Below are 19,456 nucleotides of genomic sequence, written 5' to 3' on the forward strand. Positions count from 1 at the left end.
ATGAGAACAATGGTGATATCATACCTGGTATCTGGCAAACTCTATCTTTAAAATCATTAAAAAACAAAAACAAACCATTTGTGTGTCAGGCTTTGATCATGTAGCACAGTTGGAGCTAAAGGGGCATGCAGGGAAAGACAGCAGTGGAGAACGTGAACACAATGCTCCCTGAGAACAATTACAAAAGCCTCATAGATTTCAAATTCTGTTCATGACCTTTGACATTGTGGTAACTGAAGTCGTCACAGTAACTAGAGTGAAGTAGTAACCAAGCTTTCATCCATCTCCATCATCATCCTCACCATATTATGTGTTATTAATAACACATGAATCAATGCAGTGTCTGAATGTCTGATGAATACAGTGGCCACGGTGAGAAGATTGGGTAGATAGGGGGAGGTGGACAGGCCCACTGTTGCCAAGTTACAACCTTTAAAGCTGCAGAGAATCCACTATTCACTGGCACAGATCCAGGTCCATTGTGTGCCTTTCAAAAGGGTACTTAAATCAAAGGCCACTGGAAAAAAGTCTAAGAGACATTTGATTATCAGCTGTGATACAAACAATTACACATTTTTTTTTTACTGATGTTGTGCCCAAATTGAATTTGAGAGAAAGCTTAACTAAACATGCCCTATTGTAATCAGTGTTTCAAATTCAAATTGAGAATGGACTATGGTTTATTATTAATGATATCAAGACACCGGGCTTATACATTTGATGTGAACAGAAACTCCTGACATGACTAATATGAACTTCATAGACACATTCATAAACATATAGCATGTACTGTATGACAATTCCAACTAGATTTAAATAATGGACGACTATGGGAAGGTGATTGTTTCATGCATCTAGTTGAGCTTGAAAGTGAGTTCCTTAAATAGGCTCCTCAAAGTAAATAACAAAACCATGACTTCTCTATCATGGATCTTACTGTACATCTCTCTGTCTGTCCTCCATATATATCCATGTTTAAATTTAATGGGTTTTTAGATATATTCTCACAGCAGACATCTGATATTGACCATTGAAGGAGGCAGAAAATTTGTCAAATGTACATTTTCAAAACAAACACATATCATTACTGGGCATGAAACAGCAGTTATTTCAACAGTGCTGTCCCCATTGGATTGTTTCCAACATGGAAAAAACAAATGTATTTTGTTGACGATGCAAATACCAGTCTGTATGGGCACAGCACTCTGGGGTTGGCAGGGATGGACGTGGCTGAACGTGTGTATGTGTATGGAATGGAACCTTGAATCTCACTAAAACACAAGCACCACTTACAGGGCAGTTTGGGATTGGTCATAAAAAATGTACAAATCAATTGCTTGTTGTGTGTAACTATCTACAGGTAACTGCCGAAATAAAGGAACCGCCAACATAGAGTCTGAATAGGGCGTTGGGCGACACCATTTTTCCACAATAAATTCCACAATTTGGTGGAAAACGCTGTCTCAGGTGTCGCTTCAAAATGTCCCATAAGTGTTCAATAAGGTTGAGATCTGGTGACTGACTGACACACACACACACACACACACACACACACACACACACACCCTTTAAACCCCTATGTTCCTTAAAGAGCCTCTTTCAAGGTCACAAAGATCTCTTCTTCTAGCCATGGTAGCCAAAATATTGTGCACTGGGCTTTTTTTTAACCCTAAGCATGAAGGGATGTTAATTGCTTAATTAACTCAGGAACCACACTTGTGTTAGTTCTGGGCGATTAGCTGACATTTCTGTTTATTTTCGTTTTTTAGACAACTAATTGACCGAAAATCGGTTCAATTATTTGAATTTCATTTAGTTTTTTTTTCTTTCTGCAAGCTCAATGCGCAAATCAAGCATGAACTCTGGGACGTTATAGACAGGTGTAGTTTTCCACAGGTCAAAATTCATCATTTTTAAGTGCAGAAAGCATGGTAATTAACTATAATGACCAGAATCTTTATACACAACAACTGAAATATTGTATTATAGTAATGTGAATAAAGGATGGTCGAATAAAGGTTGTGTTACTGCATTCAACCCACACAAAACCCACACAAATCTAAATAGAAAACAGTGATTATTTTTCAAAAACCGAACAGAAACCAAACCAACTTCAAAAAGCTCTAATTTGTTCAGCACAAACCTGTGTGGAAGCACCTGGTTTCTATATACAGTGCATTCGGAAGGTATTCAGGCCCCTGACTTTTTCAACATTTAGTTATGTTACGTTATAGATTAAATAGTATTTTCCACCTCATCAATCTACACACAATACCCCATAAGGACAGCAAAAAGAGGTATGAAATGTGCTATGAAATATCACATTTACATAAGTATTCAGACCCTTTACTCAGTACTTTGTTGAAGCATCTTTGGCAGCGATTGAGTGTTCTTGGGTATGACGCTACAAGCTTGGCACACCTGTATTTGGGGAGTTTCTCCCATTCTTCTCTGCAGATCCTCTCAAGCTCTGTAAGGTTGGATCGGGAGCATCGCTGCACAGCTATTTTCAGGCTGGGCCACTCAAGGACATTCAGAGACTTGTCCCAAAGCCACTCCTGCAATTGTCTTGGCTGTGTGCTTAGGGTTGTTGTCCTGTTGGAAGGTGAACCTTCGCCCCAGTCTGAGATCCTGAGCGCTCTGGAGCAGGTTTTCATCAAGGATCTCTCTGTACTTTGCTCGATTCATATTTCTCTCAATCCTGACTAGTCTCCCAGTCCCTGACGCTGAAAAACATCCCCACAGCATGATGCTGCCACCACCATGCTTCATCATAGGTATGATGCCAGGTTTCTTCCAGAAATGCCAGGTCAAATAGTTCCATCTTGGTTTTATCAGACCAGAGAATGTTGTTTCTCATGGTCTGAAAGTCCTTTAGGTGGCTTTTGGCAAACTCCAAGCGGGCTGTCACGTGCCTTTTACTGAGGAGTGGCTTCCGTCTGGCCACTTTTCCGTAAAGGCCTGATTGGTGGAGTGCTGCAGAAGGTTCTTCTTCTAGAAGGTTCTCCCATCTCCACAGACGAACACTGGAGCTCTGTCAGAGTGACCACCGGGTGATCAATGGAAACAGGATGCATCTGAGCTCAATTTTGAGTCTCAGAGCAAAGGGTCTGAATACTTATGTAAATAACGTATACGTTGTTATTTATTTATACATTTGCAAGCATTTTGCTGTGTCATTATGGGGTATTGTGTGTAGATTGATGGGGAAAAAATACAATAAGGCTGTAACGTAACAAAACATTGGAAAAGGGCGTCTGAAAACTTTCTGAATGCACTGCACTTTGTATCCCACATTTACTCAAGTTTTTCCTTCATTTTGGTAGTTACCTGTATGTACGCACCACAATAAAATCCCTGATAATGTCATAAATATGCAGGTGCTCAGGGTCCGCAAAAGAATGGTGATAGACTCACCCACACGTCTTCAGTAACTCTTTCCCATTCTACCTAATGTGTTTCTGTTTCACTAGCCATGCTATAGGAGCCCAGACACTGTGGAGGTAAGTTGGGCGGAACAGGAGTAGACTGCTCTGTGAGCCGTTAGATCCACAGGCTGGAGGAGGAGCCACATACAGTGTTGTGGTAAACATGCAGTAGAGAGAGAAGGCCACTGGAAAGCATTGCTCTTCTCAGGCTGTGAATGGAGACCAACCCTCCCACCTCCCCCCAAATCCATGTGTCCCCTCCCTGGGCTTCGTATCTGGAGCAGGGTCCTGACCACACTGCCATGGTCCTCAGCTCAGTGCCAACGGCCAGTACCCTGGGTGCGCTGCCGTCTCTTCTTACAGATGTAGAAGATAGGAAAAGCCACGAGTCCTGAGGAGAGAGCAGAGTAGGAGAGAACAGGCAGGTTAATATGGAATGGGATCTAAGCTCAGGGAAATGACTGAAGTGACACCTCTCGCAAGGAAGTGTTCACAGTATTGGTGATCGATCAAGGAAATACTTTAATAATCTCAATACTGTTCTGTTGTTCGCACTAGTAACACATTACCTTTGTAATACGGATACACAACAGTAAAGATCAGTTGTGAGCGGGATTATCAAGTGTCTGTCAACAGCTTTATACCAGTGTGTCATCCTCCCATCGCCCAGTGTAGCAGTGCTATCTGAAGTGGACAAGCAGACACTTAGCTGCTTCTATCAATTCACACCAAAACACAGATGGCCCTCTCCAGCAGACCACAGCCACTGAACAAGCGGAGTCACACTACATACCTGAACCAAGGGAAAGTAACACATTTCAGATTCTCTAAAGCACCAGTGGTTATGTAATGTTTCATGTTGTTATCTAGGGATTAAAAGAGCAGGATTAAAACAGTAGGTAATAGTAGCCGTTTAATGTTAAAAAGGATGTAACAATGCTTACCTATGACCATGGATACTGCTCCGACAACCACCACCAGGACTATGACAACAGGGGCCACCACCACTTTACTCACTGGAATGGGAGGGAGACAGAAGAGACAACACAGATATGGATAAGGAGTCAGGACAATTACATGCATGAAAATGCATGGGGAGGACAGGGCAGTTTGGAATAGCACCTTGGCACATTCACATTTTCAACAGTTTATCAGAGGTCCTGCGGAATTACAGTACACCCAACCTAAATCAAAACAGCCAGTAGCGAGTTATGGGACTACGGTTTAGATAATTCTCATGTTTGTTTTCATTGGCAAGGCTGTTAAAACATGAGAATGGGAGCAGGCAGTGGAGTGTTTTAATGGGAGGTAGAGGGGGTTTTGTAGACCCTTTGAGGGACACATTATCCCACCGTCAGTGTGTGTCAGATGTTTCCATTGGCACCATGCTGGTATCTGACTAACTTTAGCTAACCCCACTCGGGGAGCAACAGCTGAGGCCCTGCATGTCACTACACAAGGCCCTGAGGGAACAACAGATACAGAGCTGCAGTCAGAGCACCTATCGGAGAACTACTGAACCTCTCAGTTGAGCTGTTCACTATTCACACACCGCAGGCAGGGTCACAAAGACATGGGTCATCTCAGATAAGGAAGTTCTGCTGATAAGGGGCATGCAAATCATCCACTGTGTTGGCAGCTACAGTTTACCGTTATAGTTCTGACTTCAGAGCTGTGAGAAATTACAATGCACTGCAATGCACAATGCAATTTTTAGCATAGGCACTAGACGTATTGTGAAAATGGGTTGTGAACAAGTCATGTCTGCAGCATCAAGCTAGTATATGCTGTTTTGATCATCTTCATTATTGTGTGAACTGATTAAGAAGATGAAAGGCCACCCACATGGTAATTGAAGTTTATTCGTCGCCCCCGCGTATGTATCTTTCTGAGTCTGACCACAGAGACCAAATAGGAAAGTCATGGGCAGTGTAACGACTGAATTAAAAGGGAGGCAGAAGGACTGTAAAACTACAGCTGCTAATCAGAGCATCTTTTTAAATCAGGCCTTAAGGGCCTAGTCTAAACATAGTTGTCATATTGTCAGAGGGTACTGATTGCTTGCTTGTCTAATAATATTAACCATGAAATGTAATCGGAATCCCAAAATGTTTAAGGGCCTCTGGGTCACGGGCTGAGGCTGGGCAGACTCACCACACACGGACCCCCGGACCAGCCGGCGGAGGTGGGGCTTCTCAGGAAGGTAGCGGTACTTGCAGCCGAACACGCTGAGGTTGGATGTGTGATCCCCGAAGAATCGCAGGTGGCGGTACTTCTCCCCACAGCGGTAGCAGAAGTTGGTGCTGCACTGGGTGCAGTTCATGTGATCGCAGCCCTCCGTCCTCTGAATGTGGATCTGGAGAGAGCGACATGACATCATGGATGCTCTATAAAGCTTTTATAAGTCGCTGTTCATTTAAAGAGGGACCCTAATTTCTGAACAAATTATTAACTATATGTATCAATTACTAGATTATCAGTCAGCTCAGCGCAGGTATTTCCAGAATAGAAAGTATTTTGGTTTGGTTCCAAATCAAGGGAAAAGAATGGAACATTTTGTCCTGATATCTGAGCATCACTCAACTCCTCTACCTGACTCATGCTGACTGACATTGCATTGAGAGGAGAGTGCTGCCATGGACAGACAGCCAGCTAGCAGCCAACACCTCAGTGAAAGTTCCTTCCAATACCAAAACGAATTAGCAGTACTGTGCTTGTTGCTGTTGCTTTCTAAAAGGCCTCTCACTGTGTATGAAACAAAGAGCTGACGTGGCATACTAAATCTAATTTGGTATTGACTTTCTGCCCAGGACTCAGTCTTATGACTTCATAGAATGCTTCATTTCCAGCCATTGTTACAAGTGGACTAGGGGGGGAAAAGACCTCTGACACTCTCTTTCTCTCTCTCTCTCCTCTTAGAGAAAAACACACAGAGGACACTGTCATGGCTGTAGAACTACTGAAAAGCACATCTTTTTCATCTTATGTTGTTGACATACAACGCTGGAGAGAACAGACGGCCCTGTCTCCACCTGCCTAATCAAGCAAACACCCTTTAGGACCATGTGAGAAGGCCTCCTATATCATCGTTTTGGCTGCAGAACTGTCAACCACAATCTTCTTCCAGTAGCTATGTTAACTAGCAAGGTTTGCTATTTTTCTCCACTCTCCTGGCTCTGTCACCCACCTTGCAGTGGGGGCACTTCTGGGCGTTCCTCTGGCCGTGCTCGATGATGCTGGCCCAATGACGCAGCAGCTTGTCCCCTTTCCTGTAGTCCCGGCACTTCAGGCCCTCGTGCCAGGGGGCGTGGCATTTGAAGCACCACACAAACTGGCACTTTGTGCACTGGATCTGCAGAGGCATAGACATGTGATTGGCTAGATAGAGGCATGGCGTATAAGAGGCATAGATTTGGTGAGAAGAACTGAAGTGCCTGCATGGACTAAAACCTCCCTCATTAATGATACATGAAAAAGCACTTTGTCCATGATTCAAGAAACCTAAACATTTTCCCAAGAATTACAAACAGCAGAGGCCCTGTACTCACCTTGTACTTGTCCTCAGTCATGCTGTATAATATCTGATCTCAGAACAGTACAGGCCCTCTCTCTCACCTTGTATTTGTGCTCTGCCCTGCTGGGGGTGTGTCCTTTCAGCGAGGTGAACTGGCTGCACTGGGGACAGGGTTTGGTGCTAGAGTCAATCTGGCTCAGCTCCAGGAAGTATTTGTATTTGGCCACTTCCTCACTGCCCAGGTGGGACACCACCAGGCTCTCCTCCAGGTAACCACTGCACTCTGTGATGGGGCACACGATGTCCGCTCTGCCCACCCTGACCTGGGGGACACATAGACATGACACAGGGATCAATTGAGAGAGATGTGAATGCTTTATGACAAATTAGGATAAACAAATAATAAGACAGTGGTCGTAAGTTGCATACAAACACAATGCCATTGGCCCTAGATCCGGTAATAAAATATTGTCGATACATTTCGCTACTGGATTGCATGTGTGTTATGTAGGTGAAGGGTAAACAGAATACACAAGCAAATACTACAGTGTACAGTACATACAGTACGGAACATACATTTCCCGGGTGGTACTGTACAAGGAAAAGTTATTTACCAGAAGTTGAGCGGTACGATCTGTTGTTACCCTAATCCCCCTATAAGAGATAACTGTGGTGTGTGAGAGAATGTGCCTTGGAAGGCTTCCATGAACCACGAGTGACTTCGCTAGTCATTTTAGTCATTTTGCAGACGCCCGTATCTAGAGCAACTTGCAGGAGCTATTAGGGTTAAGTGCCTTGCTCAAGGGCACATCAACAGATTTTTTTCACCTAGCCGACTCACGGATTCAAACCAGCAACACTTCAGTTCCTGGCCCAACACTGTTAACCGCTAAGCTATCTGCCACCCCATAGTCATAACACTACGACAACAGTGGATAACTACAGAGGAAAAAGAGCCCAGTACACCTCAGTGGGAGTCTTAGCATTAGCCTCATGAGTACACCCCACCATCACTTCTCCCCCTCCCATGTAGAGCTCCAGGACACCCTTGCTCCAGGCACAGTGGGTCCCCTCCAGGGTGCTCCTCACAGGGCATGGTGCAGACAGACGGGTAGGCCCCGGATTAGCACATTGCTGCTGATCTGAGCTGAGTAATCCCCTCCTGGCTGGGCCTGTAGTACATGTCCATGCAGTAGACTAGAGAGTGATGCAGCACAGCTCTGGGGTAATGCCCAGCAGACTCTTTTCACTATGACAGCCTGCCCCCCGGCCCTATGGACCCTGTTCCTGCACTATAAAACATTAGAGTTGTTTTGACAGTATTATATAATAAAACTAACAGTAAAGTACCATATTAAATATTTACAGAAAATTGACGTAAATGACAATGCAGTCTGAATGATCTTAGGCGTAAATGTTAAATCATACCGTAAATGGTTGCATGGTACTGTTGTTTCTGGCTCATTAACATAATTTGAGGTGTGCCGTGTTAAGAGACTACATTTGTGCCACACTAGATAGAATGCTGCACTAATTTAACTGATATGTGGTAGTTGTGCCCTAACAATTAAATGTGTATAGGGAACAGATTGGAGTGGCAGCAAGTCTCAAACCTTTAATGGTTGAGTATTTGCATTGTCCTTTGGTCTGTTTTGCCCTTTAGTCACTTCCAGCTTGGATGCCTTTGTTAAGGCCTCAAGAAGTGCCAGTGATAGGAAACACAACATTAGGTATTTTAAATCACTTTCACTTCTAGAGGCCTTAACAAAGGCTCCCAAAGTGGTATTCATATGTAAACACAATAACTAGCAGCCAACCTGATTGCACCACTGCCATGCAATTACGGTAAAATACTGTACAATACAAACCCCATCACTCTTCAATTAATTTTGTATTAATTTATCCATTCATTAATTCATTTTGTTACAATTGCCATAATAAGATTACAGTTGTTTTACAATAACTTACGGGCAGCCAGTTGCCTGTAAGTTACCATAAAAACAAAGGCAAAAAAGATTCCAGTAACACTATTGGATACCATACAATACATAATATAATGTACCTTTTTTTTACCTTTTTTACAGTAACCTGTAAAAACAACACAAAATGGTTTACAGTGTACTCTCCTCAGGCCCAGGCTGTGCACTCTGTTCTGCTCTCGGGGTTGCTCAACACAGCACAACAGCAGCTCAGCTATTGTTGTCCAATGAGCTCACATATGTTATCGCATCAGAGGTTGGTGATCAGAAGTACGTAGGCCTAAAGTGACAACAAGCAGAATGTTTTTTTGAGGTAGCTGATTGAAGACTTTTCTAGAAAGAGCAGTCCCAGTGCAAGTAAGATATCAATAACACACATTGTTCTTTCTCAGAACCATGACATCAGCCAACTCAACCAACCTCCATTTCAGTAATTTAGCAGACCCTCTTATCCAGAGCAACTTACAGATGTGAGTGCATACATTTTTGAACTGGTCCCCCATGGGAATCGAACCCACAACCCTGGCATTGCAAGCACCATGCCCTACCAACTGAGCCACACAAGACCAATTAACTAGACAAAAGAACCCATATTAACTAAACATGGGACATGTTCTTCTAATAATATGTCTAGTCCATTATACTGTGTGTGGGCACCAGCATGATATATCTACTGTGTGTGTAAATAAAAGGAAGTGAATGTAAGGACAGTTTTTGTTGTGACTTGCACTGGGAAGTCTTCTAAAGCTGCACAGACAAGCTCACAGGCTTAGAACTATCTCAGCTGTGACACTGATGAGACGGTCAGTAAGAGAGTTGCCACCTGTGTAGTGCCCAGTGATGAGGGTGTGAAGGAGTCCCATAGGAAAACCCTGAGCCCACCTCTACACCCATCAACCAGGCCAAAGGACAGTGGCCCTGACAGCCAACACAGCAGGGACACTGGAGCTGTGGCACGATGTGAAAAATATATACACTAACATCTCCCTTCCCTTCTGCCCTCCAAGAGCAGTGCCCCTGGATTACACCAGGGCATAACATCTGTGGTCAAGTGGTGTGTGTATGTGTACACCTAGTATAACTGTCCTGCTGCTTCAGAGCCAGAACCAAACAGAGGAGAAACTGTAGTCCACCACAGCCTCACAGAGAAATGAATGAGCGTTCTCCAGGAGTGTGTTCTCATCCCTTTATTAGGTCTAATTTTAGTTCTGATTTCACTGATGATCAGAGGTGCAGACTAACTTCATCAGGCAGAACGCTTCTGTCCTCAGACTACAACGTTGGTCCTGAGGTAGAGCTCTCTTTCGTGCGCGGACGCACAAATGCACACACACGTTACGTTATATTATCCCATTTCCCCTAACTCTAACCCAAACCCATACCATAACCCAAATTGGAACCCCTTACCCTAATTGTAACCCCTAAGCTTAAAATAAACTTAAGGACATTTGGGGATTTTAGGTCCCCACAAGGATAGAACCAACAAATCATGGGGACCTAAAATTAATTTATATTTAAAATCCTATTTTCCCTAACCCGTAACCCTAACTATAATCCTAACCCTTAAACTTAAAATAACCTTTGTCCTCATGGGGACGTGGGAAATGTCCCCACACAGGATCATTTTCTTTGTTTTACTATCCTTATGGGGACAGTTGGGGATTTTAGGTGCCCACAAGGTTAGAAGAACCAACACACACACACCTGCCCTTAGCGTTCAGCCTGAGCCGGTGGAACCAACTTTAGTAGAGGAGCTACACATGATAAGGCTGGTAACACCACAATGGGCAGCAAGAAGCAACACAATGGATACTACCTGTGGTGGTGCCATCCACAACTCCTTATGTTATGTCACACTTGATCTATGCTCATGAAATGTTGTGATCCTGACTGGAAGCTACAGATACAACAGAAGATCAGTGTCGGGTTGATACCTTTTTGGGGGTAAATCAGGCACCTGTCCTACCAGTGTTAGTCAGTGTGATAGTCATATCATCCTATTATGACTAACACATACTAAGGGATTACTATTCTGTATCCATGCAAAAGCCAAGTGAATAACAATGTGCCTGGCAACACCTGCAATACAGTGAGCTGTACTGAGAGGAAAGTCTTCATATTCTCTGACAGAGCTGACAAGCCAGTGGTACATCATCAAGCTCTGGACAGGTCAGACCATATCAAACAAAGCGTGTATGAGTCAGTGCGAGGGACAAAGACATGCATCACACCAGATCTAGAATGTAGGATAACATGCTTCCTGAATTCTGGCCTATCAAAGGGTCAGAACATTGCAATCATGCCAAGACTGACTGGCAGACAACAACTTACCAGCCTCTCATGAGATGTATTGAGGCCTCTCTACTGAACACAGTTAGACTAAGGCGTTCCCTCTACAGCATAAAAACAGGGACACAGATATAGCGAGTCCCTTAATCAAAGAAAATAGGAAGTAATGATATGTTGTCATCAACCAATAGGAAACATGTCCCTGAGTTAGAAGTATATCCTGCCTGTTTGGCCCTGTCCGGGGGTATCGTCGGGCAGGGCCACAGTGTCTCCCGACCCTTCCTGTCTCAGCCTCCAGAATTGATGCTGCAATAGTTGATGTGTCGAGGGGGCTAGGGTCAGTCTGTTATATCTGGAGTATTTCTCCTGTCTTATCCGGTGTCCTGTGTGAATTTAAGTATGCTCTCTCTAATTTGCTCTCTCTTTTTTTCTTTCTCTCTCCCGGAGGACCTGAGCCCTAGGACCATGCCTCAGGTCTACCTGGCCTGATGACTCCTTGCTGTCCCCAGTCCACCAGGTCGTGCTGCTGCTCCAGTTTCAACTGTTCTGCCTCCGGCTATGGAACCCTGACCTGTTCACTGCACGTACTACCTGTCCCAGACCTGCTGTTATCAACTCTCTAGAGACAGCAGGAGCGGTAGAGATTCTCTGAATGATCGGCTATGAAAAGCCAACTGACATTTACTCCTGAGGTGCTGACCTGTTTCACCCTCCACAACCACTGTGATTATTATTTGACCCTGCTGGTCATCTATGAACATTTGAACATCTTGGCCATGTTCTGTTATAATCTCCACCCGGCACAGCCAGTAGAGAACTGGCCACCCCTCATAGCCTGGTCCCTCTCTAGGTCTCTTCCTAGGTTCTGGCCTTTCTAGGGAGTTTTTTTCTAGCCACTGTACTTCTACATGTGCATTGCTTGCTGTTTGGGGTTTTAGACTGGGTTTCTCTACAGCACTTTGTGACATCAGCTGATGTAAGAAGGGCTTTATAAATACATTTGATTTTGATTGAAGTAGACAATACATGGCTCAACAATGATAGTGCTCATCAGTCTAGTTAGGGACCACACATGTTGTGTTAAATGTGCCAACACAGTGATTGTGTTAAAAGTAAAACAATGTGTTGTTCCTAACTAGACACATGGATGTGTAAAAAAAACGACACAACACACGAACATTCAGAAAGCAATGATAAGGACAGCCATGTGAATAATTAGCCATTTAAAGTAGGCTTTTTAAAATAGTGTATTTTTTGCACTCAAGACATGGTGAGGGATTGAACTGGAGTGATAGTCATAATTCCATCCCTCTGCAGACAGCATCACATCAATGAAGACAAGAGCACACAGCCTATTCATGAGACTGGAAGACATGCAGGCGTTTGTAATCATAATGACATTAAGACTTTAAAAACAATGAGTTTGAATCATTACAGGCAAACCAGCTATGAGAAGTCCTCAAAAAAAGAGGGAAAGAATAGATACTGTAGGACAGGACTGAGGAGCTAGTAGGTATTCTTCAACCCCACATCGGTTGAGACAGAACACTTACACCAGGGTTATTCAACCAGGGGTCCCTGGCCCCTTAGGGGTCCGCTGAAGTCCTGCAGGGAAGGGGAGAATGGATTTATATGTTTTATTATTTCAATGGTTTTATGACTATCACTAAAAACAACCAAATAAATAAATATTGAATGATATACGTTCCGACAGTAAGAGTAGAATCTCTTCTTTCTAATGATGTCAACTTTATTTTTCAACTCCCAATATTGAGCCAATTACACACATTGTAGCCAGTTACACTCACTAGAGTATCTGACATAGGCTTTGATTAAGCACCGGCGAATGGGCTACCAGCGAGGCAAGTGCCGCTGGCAGCAGGTAAGCTTTTTTGACTTGGACATACATTTTTGCTAACTATTCTTTGTTTAACCAGCTAAACAGCTGCTCTTAGTGAAAATATGTTTGGAGTTACCTTTCTAGCTATCATTCACTTGGTGATAAGACAGGAAATGTTTTGCTAACATATGATGTGGGTCCATGGGTTGCCGGTTTGCCTGGGAGGGGGCCCCTGGGCAAGAAAAGGTTGAAGACCCGTGACATAGATCAATAACTGGACAAGTTTTGGTAGAGTAACTAGGCTTATTTTCCCACTGTTTCAGTGTTCATTAGATCCTTAGAACATAAAGCATGGAAGGCCTGCAACTCCTTGAGTTGTATAATGTTTTTAGATCACTGGAAAAGCTTAGAAACCAGAACACCAGAAGTGTTAGAGCATTTGAGGCCAAAAGAGCCAACAGCAAATGCTTTAAAACAGGTTTAATACCTGAAATGCATTTGGCATGACAGACACGTGAACATGGAGGAAACTGGAGCCGTAACAGTCCCTATCCTGACCCCGAGACAGATGAGTCAGCGACTCAATTGGATTTGAAAGCCAAGGAACAGTCTGCAATCTGATGCTACCTGATGACAATAACAAGATCCCTCTAGGTCAGGGGTCTTAAACAGGTCGATCTCGAGCTACCAGTAGCTCGCAGCTACATACACTACATGACCAACAGTATGTGGACACCTGCTCGTCGAACATCTCATTCTAAAATCATGGGCCTTAATATGGAGAAAGTCCCCCTTTGCTGCTATAACAGCCTCCACTCTTCTAGGAAGTCTTTCCACTACATGTAGGAACATTGCTCCATTCAGCCACAAGAGCATTAGTGAGGTCGGGCACTGATGTTGGGTGATTAGGCCTGCCTCGCAGTCTGCGTTCCAATTCATCCCAGAGGTGTTCGATGTGGTGGAGGTCAGGGATCTGTGCAGGCCAGTCAAGTTCTTCCACAATGATCTCAACCAACCATTTCTGTATTTTTGTCCATTGGACTGCCAGATTGCGAAGCGCGATTCATCACTCCAGAGAGCGTGTTTCCACTGCTCAGACTCCAATGGCAGCAAGTTTTATACCACTTCTGCCGACGCTTGGCATTGCGCATGGTGATCTTAGGCTTGTGTGCCACTGCTCGGCCATGGAAACCCATTTTAAAAAGCTCCCGATTAACAGTTATTGTGCTGACGTTGCTTCCAGAGGCAGTATGGAACTCGGTAGTGAGTGTTGCAACCAAGAACAGATCATTTTTATGCGCTACTCGCTTCTGCAGTCCAGTTCTGTGAGCTTGTGTGACCTAACACTTCGCGGCTGAGCTGTTGTTGCTCCTAGACGTTTCCACTTCACAATAAGAGCACTTACAGTTGACCGGGGCAACTCTAGCAGGGCAGAAATTTGATGAACTGTCTCGTTGGAAAGGTGGCATCCTATGACAGTGCCACATTGAATGTCACTGAGCTCTTCAGTAAGACCATTCTACTGCAAATGTTTGTGTATGGAGATTGTATGGTTGTATGCTAAAATGTATACACCTGTCAGCAACGGGTGTGGCTAAAATAGCCAAATCCACTAATTTGAAGTTGTGTCCACTTTCTTTTGAATATATAATGTATGAGTAGCTCACCAAACAATTCAGAAAGTACATAACATTTATGTTTTCCACAGCAAACTGTCAAACACATCTCACAAGTATCAGACACCACAATCTCCCAACTACTGCCACTATTGGCTTAAAAAGCCAAACCTAACACAATTAATTTCCAGCAATATTGCCCCGGTTTTTATATAATTCCGTGCGTAGGCAGTAGATGTGATAACCGTCTTGTGGGTCGACAGAAATACATTTCCCAAAACCATTCCTCACTTGCTAGATGCACAATTAAAGCGTTAGATGCGCATTTAAGTCCAAATTACAGTCCAAAAAATCTTCCAGATCTAAAAAACATTTTCTTCTGATGTGATTTAAGCAGACATGGACTCAGAACATCCAATTCCGTTTTTTCTCTATGAACAATTGTAATTTTGCGAGTATTTAAAAATAATAATAAAACCAGGAAAATAAAAAGAGAAAACATAATTTGGGAAAATATAAAAACGATTTTATAGAGCTCCCCCTTAGACTTGTTTATTACCATTATTTGACCAGGTATATTGACAGAAAACATACTGTACAAGAGAAAGTAGTGCACCAAGGACCCAGGGAAGAGTTGCAGGAGAGTAGAGAAGAAAAGAATGAGCTAAAAAAAAATATGCTTGCAACATGTTACATTATTTAAAAGTAGCTCTCATGCTAGAACATGTTGGAGACCCCTGGTCTAGGTGGACAACTGATGTTGTCTTCAGAGATAACACACCGCAGCACGCAGCCTCCAGAGGTAGAGAAGTGTGATTTCACCAGGTTCTACAGAGACAGAGCTCTGTGATTAAGCTATCAATTAAAGCCACACACAACCTGTCCCCACCCCTCCCTCCGCTGCTGCCATCAGCCGCAAGGAAAGACAGCGCTCAGCACAACCACCTCCCTCAGCCAACAAATTCATTCTACAGGCAGTCAGTGCCTTCCCTGATGTCGCAATTTATTTTGTCACCCTGCATTTGTTTTTATAATTTACAGACTCCCTTTCTGTGTAAACCAACCACAGACACCACACACTGGTTATCTGTGTTAGACATCCATAGAAACTGTATTAAGTCATTCCACACCGAATTAAAGGATAGACAGAGACACTGTCTGATACATTCTCTGGGAAAAGCCTTGCATATCCTTTCACTTTACACTCAGTTGCACCGAGTTAGGCCTCGTCATCCTGTTGAATTCCACAGCGCAGCACAGTTGCAGATTGTTCCTTGTGAGATGAGTCAGTTGGCTCAGAAAGCAGGAAGCACATGACTTCCCTAAACAAGGATAACAATGGCCGAGGCAGTACTGTTACAACACAATGGGCTATCCCTTCCATCCCTTCTCTCCAAGCAGCCCAGCAAAATACTGACATTTAGGCCCAACACTAAGATGGAAAAGTGTTCAACCTGTTTTTTTCATCACTATACTAGCCTACATCCCAATTACTTGGCACTCCTCCAGGCTGTAGCAGGAGACAGACCATCTGACTGGGTGTTCCTCAGGTAGTTGAGCACATGGTGCACAGTGTAATACTAGATCCCAGTGCTCTCCCTGCAGGTGTTCCTCTTAGTGGTAACTGAGCACATGGACCAGGGCTCCCATTGGGTTCATTCAGAAGGACACAGCAAGCCAGCTGTCGACAGACCACAACATCTGCACCCAGATACACTATTAACATGCCAAATGAGCTGGAGAGGATCTTAAATTAACACAAAGCAATCCAATAGGTGTAAACATACATTTGTGTTGGGAAAACAAAAATGTATCAAAACAGGTGGGCCTACAAGTGCCATAAATGTATGTTATATATATATATATATATATATATATAGGCCCAATCTTGTTTTGTGTCAGCGTGTTTATTGAGCACACACCCACCCACCAAGAAGGCTTGATAACATAGACAATTGGGATACCAGGCCTTTACCTGTGAAATGATGTATATTTTCAGGCATTCCTCACAGACAGCCTTCTTGCAACAAAGTAACGGCTTTATGTGTGTGTCGTCCAGACAGATGCGACATGCCAAAACAACTGATTCATTGTAATCCCCGTTGTAAAAGTTGCTCAGAGTTCTAGGATCAACCAGGTTCGGTAGGGTATATGGATCGGAAACGGTGTGGTGGCCCATTTCCAGATTGCTCTGCTGCCGCAAATCTGTGGATGGCTTTGTAATGACGTTTGATGTTGACGGAGTTATCGCCCCATTATATTGGTGTTCTCCTGTATTGTCAGCCGGTTTCCTGTAGTTATCGTTTGCAATACAGTATACAGTACAGTAAACATGTTCCTTTAACTGTACGACATCGTCGTCAGCCCTGCTACTTTCACAAATATCGTCAGAATATGTTACATCAATTTCATTCAAATCGGATGACGTTAATCCCTCTGTGTGATCTGCGATTTGCTCTTTTACATTCGTTTCACGGCCACTTGACTTTTCAAGGTCCACATGATCAATTCGTTCATTTAAAACTATTTCTACCATGGCATCCTCTGGGTGTTTTTGGTCATCTGCTGAATTGTTTTTGAAATTCGTAGGGGATCTCGTCGTCCCGAAATTCCTCCTCAAAATACCCACTGCAGTCGGTTTCCTGAAACTGTATCCCTCAACATTTTCTTTACTACCCGTTCTCGTAACCCTGTGTGTGTGCGTCTCCAAAATCCCGTCACCGTCTGATGTTTGGATCTTTGTTTCCCTGACATCTTGAATAAAATCTGTGCCTGATGTCTCAACTTTATCAAGCATTTCTGAAGGATTGCAGACTGTCTCTTCGTCATATCTGCTGACAAAACTCGGCATTTTACACGTATACACATTCAGAGAAATGTGTTCATCTTCCATTCCCAAGGTGCAACTCCCCATGCACGCGCTACCTCTTCTCCAACTCCAGATACTAACAAACAAAACAAAACAAAACCCAAGTGAGGTGTATTTCTGCTTCCGGGGCTGCGTGTGGGAGAAAATAAATCCGTAACGTTGTAGCTGTTTGACTTGCAACCTGTACGCGCGCCAGCTCGTTGGCTGTGAAATAACGCATTTGTTGATAAAAAAAAAAAAGCAAGGTAAGAGTCAGATGCATTTCCATCTATTACTGTTAAGCAACGTTAATAGTGTAGTCTCTGGGGATCCTTGGACGCTTGCTTGCCCAGCAACAGGCTACCACCAACCAAGGTAGTATCAATCTAGGACTGTATGACCTGTAATCTACGTCCATTGCCCACAAAGGGCGCATCAAATCTATGGACGCAACTCATACAAGTCATGAGGGTAACCTTTTTATTCCACAAAGTGAGAAACACCTTACGTCAAGCATTTAGGAAAAAATACACTATACAAATTATAATATCCATATTTGGAGAGATTATAATACATTCTACCATTACAGTTTCCAATGTCAATAGTCTGGCTGAAAGACATTATCAATAAAACAATGAAAATTCAAAATCAGAAAGTAATGGCATTTAATTTCACAACTGACTATATTTTTTCAATGCATTTATTTGCCATGGGGGTTTAACCTTCAGCCAATAATTGTTTAGATATGAATCTACAGTATTCTCAGCAAAACACTGAAATATCATCATAAATGTTTTTGGGGTCCAGTGCAACAACAACAGTCAACAGTAGATGGTAGTAGAGTCTAACACAACAACACAACATGGGCATTTGCATTTAGGATTTGGAACTGCAAAAGAAGAAACGTAAAAAAGTAAGACAAGCATATGCGCTGACTGTGCAGTTTTCTTCGGAGGGCTTTCAGGCTAAACTACCTTAATAACAGGCCACCAAGGGCTAATGGGCACGTGCTGAATCAACACTGTGCTCGAATTAGTTGATTTTTCCCAAGCTAAGTGGACCCTTGGGGTTCTGTGATATATGCATGCTTTACCATACAGAGAGAGAGGAATTCAGCAAAGACAAGCAACTTTCACACACTGTGTGATGAAGCTAATATTCTATTTAAGAAGTCAACTGCATGTGGGTATGTTTGGCTGGTGAGAAAATGACTAATACCATAATGATATTCAAACAGGGTTCATAAAGATAGCCTCTTGATATGTAGTATCATGAATATGTACAATTTAAATGGTGAATTGTCTATTAAACTGTTTATAAGCATCTTTTATTTTACTTTCAAAATACAGCAGACATGCTGACTTAGACTCTGAATTCCTCAGTCATCCAGCATTTTGCATCATCATGATGCTGTGGCCAGTAACACTTTGCTTCTTAAAAGAACAATATCTTGACAACTTGAATGTGGAAATACAAAACATTTTGGGACTGTATCAACAAAATTACCAAAATATTTTTGAGTGGATTTTCCTTTAAATTGGCATTGAGAGTGGCAGCTAATATATGAATAAGTGGCATTGAAGGTAGTACAGTTATATGGCTCATCAGTCATACCTCAGTCTGAGGCTTCCCAACATCATACATCATATATACAGTACCAGTCAAAAGTTTGGACACACCTACTCATGCAAGGATTTTTCTTTATTTTACTATTTACTACATTGTAGAATAATAATGAAGACATCAAAACTTTGAAATAACACATATGGAATCATGTAGTAACCAAAAAAGTGTTAAACAAATCAAAATATATTTTATATTTGAGATTCTTCAAAGTAGCCACACTTTGCCTTGATGACAGCTTTGCACACTCTTGGCATTCTCTCAACCAGCTTCACCTGGAATGCTTTTCCAACAGTCTTGAAGGAGTTCCCACATATGC

General features: G+C 42.9%; 1 protein-coding gene across 1 annotated transcript; it reads right to left on the minus strand.

Annotated features, from left to right (window-relative positions):
- Nucleotides 1-3,170: 3,170 nt before the first annotated feature.
- LOC110529563 (probable E3 ubiquitin-protein ligase RNF217) lies at nt 3,171-19,157 on the minus strand. The gene is made up of 6 exons (XM_021611849.2): nt 16,642-19,157; nt 7,044-7,265; nt 6,616-6,780; nt 5,583-5,784; nt 4,373-4,444; nt 3,171-3,819 (listed from the first exon to the last, which is right to left on the minus strand). Exons 1-6 carry the CDS (start codon nt 17,578-17,580, stop codon nt 3,743-3,745), a joined length of 1,677 nt encoding a protein of 558 aa, XP_021467524.2. The 5' UTR covers nt 17,581-19,157; the 3' UTR covers nt 3,171-3,742.
- Nucleotides 19,158-19,456: the final 299 nt, after the last annotated feature.

The sequence above is a fragment of the Oncorhynchus mykiss genome, chromosome 8 (assembly GCF_013265735.2).
Source record: "Oncorhynchus mykiss isolate Arlee chromosome 8, USDA_OmykA_1.1, whole genome shotgun sequence".
Lineage (NCBI taxonomy): Eukaryota > Metazoa > Chordata > Actinopteri > Salmoniformes > Salmonidae > Oncorhynchus > Oncorhynchus mykiss.

Coding starts and splice junctions, on each gene's coding strand:
- LOC110529563 (XM_021611849.2), bottom strand. CDS start 17,580: ATGGGGAGTTGCACCTTGGGAATGGAAGATGAACACATTTCTCTGAAT. Junction 7,266..16,641: donor AAATATACATCATTTCACAG/GTAAAGGCCTGG, acceptor TGTGTCCCCCAG/GTCAGGGTGGGCAGAGCGGA. Junction 5,785..6,615: donor AGAAGTGCCCCCACTGCAAG/GTGGGTGACAGA, acceptor CGCTCTCTCCAG/ATCCACATTCAGAGGACGGA.